The sequence below is a fragment of the Zingiber officinale genome, chromosome 7B (assembly GCF_018446385.1).
Source record: "Zingiber officinale cultivar Zhangliang chromosome 7B, Zo_v1.1, whole genome shotgun sequence".
In the NCBI taxonomy this organism is placed as follows: Eukaryota; Viridiplantae; Streptophyta; class Magnoliopsida; order Zingiberales; family Zingiberaceae; genus Zingiber; species Zingiber officinale.
This window is the reverse complement of record NC_055999.1, coordinates 93,959,134-93,962,672: the sequence shown is the minus strand read 5'-3', so window position 1 is coordinate 93,962,672 and position 3,539 is coordinate 93,959,134. Positions and strand designations below refer to the sequence as shown.

The 3,539-nt window shown below is 41.1% G+C and overlaps 1 protein-coding gene across 1 annotated transcript; it reads left to right on the top strand.

Moving 5' to 3' along the window:
- Positions 1–956: 956 nt before the first annotated feature.
- LOC122006343 (putative UDP-rhamnose:rhamnosyltransferase 1) lies at positions 957–2,484 on the top strand. The gene has a single exon (XM_042561810.1). The coding sequence runs from the start codon at positions 1,021–1,023 to the stop codon at positions 2,344–2,346; it is 1,326 nt and encodes a 441-aa protein (XP_042417744.1). The 5' UTR covers positions 957–1,020; the 3' UTR covers positions 2,347–2,484.
- Positions 2,485–3,539: the final 1,055 nt, after the last annotated feature.

The window sequence follows — 3,539 nt, the reverse complement described above, 5'->3', positions numbered from 1 at the left end:
TTTATTTATTATTTTTATTTAATATTTGTATATATATTTTTCATTATTAATTAATGGTCATACTTAAATTGTTAATTTTGAGATGAAAGAACAGTTTTAAAATTTTATTAGTTATTACGACTCTTTATTAGGAGAGATTATAAATCTCAAACCTGATCTCTTTATTGATTTGAGCTTTTTTATTTCATAAATCTTTTTAAAAATCTTTCATTGGAAATGCCTTTTTACATGCAAGATTTGGGTATTAAGAATATAATGTAGAGCCTAAAAGAAAATCATAAGGAGATTTTCTGACTGTGCAATAAGTTTTTATACGACATTGAGGCGATATTAAAAATAAAAAAAACGTATAGAATACTAATCATTATAAATGTCCTCGGTGAAAGACTCGCATCTTAATACCGCATTATTCTAAGACTCTACAAATACGGTATAGAGAAAAAAATATTCATGAAAATAAATAAAATATTAAAAATTCGAATTTACTATGTACGAATATTTTATAGATTGATAATATGCATAAATTACAATTCAAATTTATTCAATAGACCAATAAAAAAAATACCATCTATCTCTAAAATTAATCAAGTTATATAAAAAACTACCGCATTATTTTTATGCGCCACAAAAATTCTATTAGCTTTACATAGAGTAAATTAGACATTTTTCTTAAAATTATGCTTGAAAATTTTTTGCATATAAATTGTTTTTTTATTAATTAAAGTGGAAAAACTCTTTTGTATTGATACTAGAGTTAAATTTTACTTTTAATTTATTCTAAAACGGTCTAACATTTTTTTTTGATTAATCCAAAATTTTAAATTTTGAAGGGGCATTTTGCTAAATTGTTGGAATCTAACAGCTGGAAATAAAATTTTCACATGTGTCCCACACCCAGAAAAAAAAAAGTGAAACTGATATTATAAATTAGCATCTCCGCCTCTGTTTCCGATCATGGCGGATCACGGGAATGGAGATTCTCTCCACATCGCCGTCTTCCCCTGGCTCGCCTTCGGCCACATGCTCCCCTTTCTCCGCCTCTCCAAGTCGCTGGCCAAGCGCCGCCACCGCGTCTCCTTCCTCTCCACCCCGAGAAACATCGCCCGCCTCCCCAAACTCCCTCCCGATGTCGCACCGTTTATTGAGTTCGTACCTTTACCTTTGCCGCCGGTCGACAACCTCCCGCTCGACGCCGAGTCCACAAATGACCTCCTTCCGGACCAAGTTCAGTACTTGAAGAAGGCGCTCGACGGACTGCAGAGTCCCTTCGCGTGCTTCCTCCGGTCGACAAAACCAGATTGGGTGATCATCGACTTCTGCCAACACTGGGCACCAGATATCGCTGCCGAGCTCAATGTCCCCTGTGCGTATTTCTCTATTTTTCGCGCCTCGACCTTGTTCATTTTTTCCGACAAGATCACCAGGCCGACATCGCTGCTGACCCCCGAGGAGTTCACCAAGCCGCCGGAAAGCGTCCCGTTTCCGACCACCCTCGCCCTCCGTCTCCACGAGGCGAAGGGGGTGATCTGGGCGTACCGAGACAATGCCTCCGGCATCAGCGACGTGCAACGCATCACCTCTGTCCTGAAAGCGAGCAACTTGGTCGCCTTCCGGAGCTGCTTCGAACACGAATCCTCTTGGCTATCGCTCTTCGCGACGCGATTTTGCGCCGGCGACGTCGTGCCGGTCGGCCTGCTGCCTACGCCGGCGGACGAACTAGCATCGCACGCCGAAGTGCAGTCGTCGTCGACGGCGACCATCCTCAGGTGGCTGAGCGAGCAACTGCCAAGGAGCGTCGTCTACGTCGCGATAGGGAGCGAGGCGACACTGAGCGCAGAGCAGGAGCGCGAGCTGGCCTCAGGGCTGGAGCTCTCGGCGGTGCCGTTTCTTTGGGCAGTAAGAAAGCCGTCAGGCTCGGGAGCAGGCGGAGGCGGCGGCGCTCGGCACCACCACCACGGGATGGTGATCGAAGGTTGGGTTCCGCAGCTGGAGATCCTCCGGCACAATTCTGTGGGGGCCTTCCTGACGCACTGCGGATACAGCTCGGTGATCGAGGGCCTCCAGTTCGGACTCCCGCTGGTGATTCTGCCGTTGATCGTCGACACTGGACTGATCGCTCGGTGGTGCGTGGAAATGAAGGTGGGAGAGGAGGTGGCGAGGAACGAGGCCGATGGGTCGTTCACTGGAGATGACGTGGCGGTGGCTATAAGGAAGGTGATGGTGGAAGAGGAAGGGAAGGCGTTCCGAAGCAACTCTGAGAAGCAACGGGAAGTCTTCGCCGACACGAAGCTCCACGAGTCCTACGTGGACAGCTTCATCCAACGACTGAGATCAAAAGGAGACTAAAACATCAATCTCCAAGCCAGAAGCTCTCAAAAATTCTGCCATCTGATTTCAATTTAATTTCTGCAATCTGTTTGAGGAATTTATCACAATATGTATTGCGTGGACTTTATCACTATATGTATTGCATCGTTTTTATAATATTGTGTCGAAGCATGACACACATCTTCGTTTTGAATGAATTTTTTTGAAAATTTTAATATATCACATCAATATTATAAAAATTTATTAAAATATTTTTAATGATTAAAATTCTAAATAAATTTTTTTGTAATTTTCTTCACATGTAATTGTATGACTCATGCACATTAATTCTCTTCATATTAATTCTCTTCATAAGTAGATTTATTATTAATTATTTATAAAATGATACATTATAAAACATTATGACAATTATTAACATTAATTATTAACTCTATATTTAAGAAAAAAAATAAGTTTGAAAATTCAAACATGTTCTTAAATTAAAAACCCCAAACTTCATATACATAACTATAAAAACTTTTTTTTTATGAAATTTTTTAATTTTACAAACCTCTAATAAAATTTGCATTAAAGATGCTCTAAGACGATAATGCAAATTGAGCAGGAAATGAATCAAAGGAGCCAAGTGAAACAGAATCAAATTTTGAATCACACCAATTAGACAGGCCAAATATAAGAACAACTTGTCATATCATTTGATTGCCGCAACAGAGTAATGCACCGGATCACGTTTTTTAACTCCTTCAACGAGGCTTTTGGTCTATAGACTCCATCGAGTCTTTCAGCTTGCCTAATTAAAAAAGATAATTGATACGGTAGGTAAAAGTGGAGTCTGATAATTAAGATTAGAAGATAAAAATGTAAAGAGATGTGACAGTATAAAAATAAAGGGGGTGTGTCAGTTAATAAAGATGACTTGACAGTCAACAGTCAAAAAAAAGTCAGGAGTTAGACTGCTTCACGTTATTAGTCATATAATTCCTGGTCGATCACCGACATGACAAATTCATAGATTTGAGACATAAGATGAATCTTGGATTAGAGCCGTCAATTTGGGTTGGGGCTGTTGGATTGGCCCGCCCCGCTAAACAATTTAAACGGGTTGGGTTGGAATTTTATCAACCCAAGTCCGCCGTGGGCCAACCTGCCTAGGCCTGCGACCCGTGTGGGTCGCCCCGCTCGGGCTTGGGTTGGTCCGTGGGTTGAAAAAC

Bases quoted from the DNA above. Each gene is read 5' to 3' on its own strand.
- LOC122006343 (XM_042561810.1), top strand. From the start codon at position 1,021: ATGCTCCCCTTTCTCCGCCTCTCCAAGTCGCTGGCCAAGCGCCGCCAC.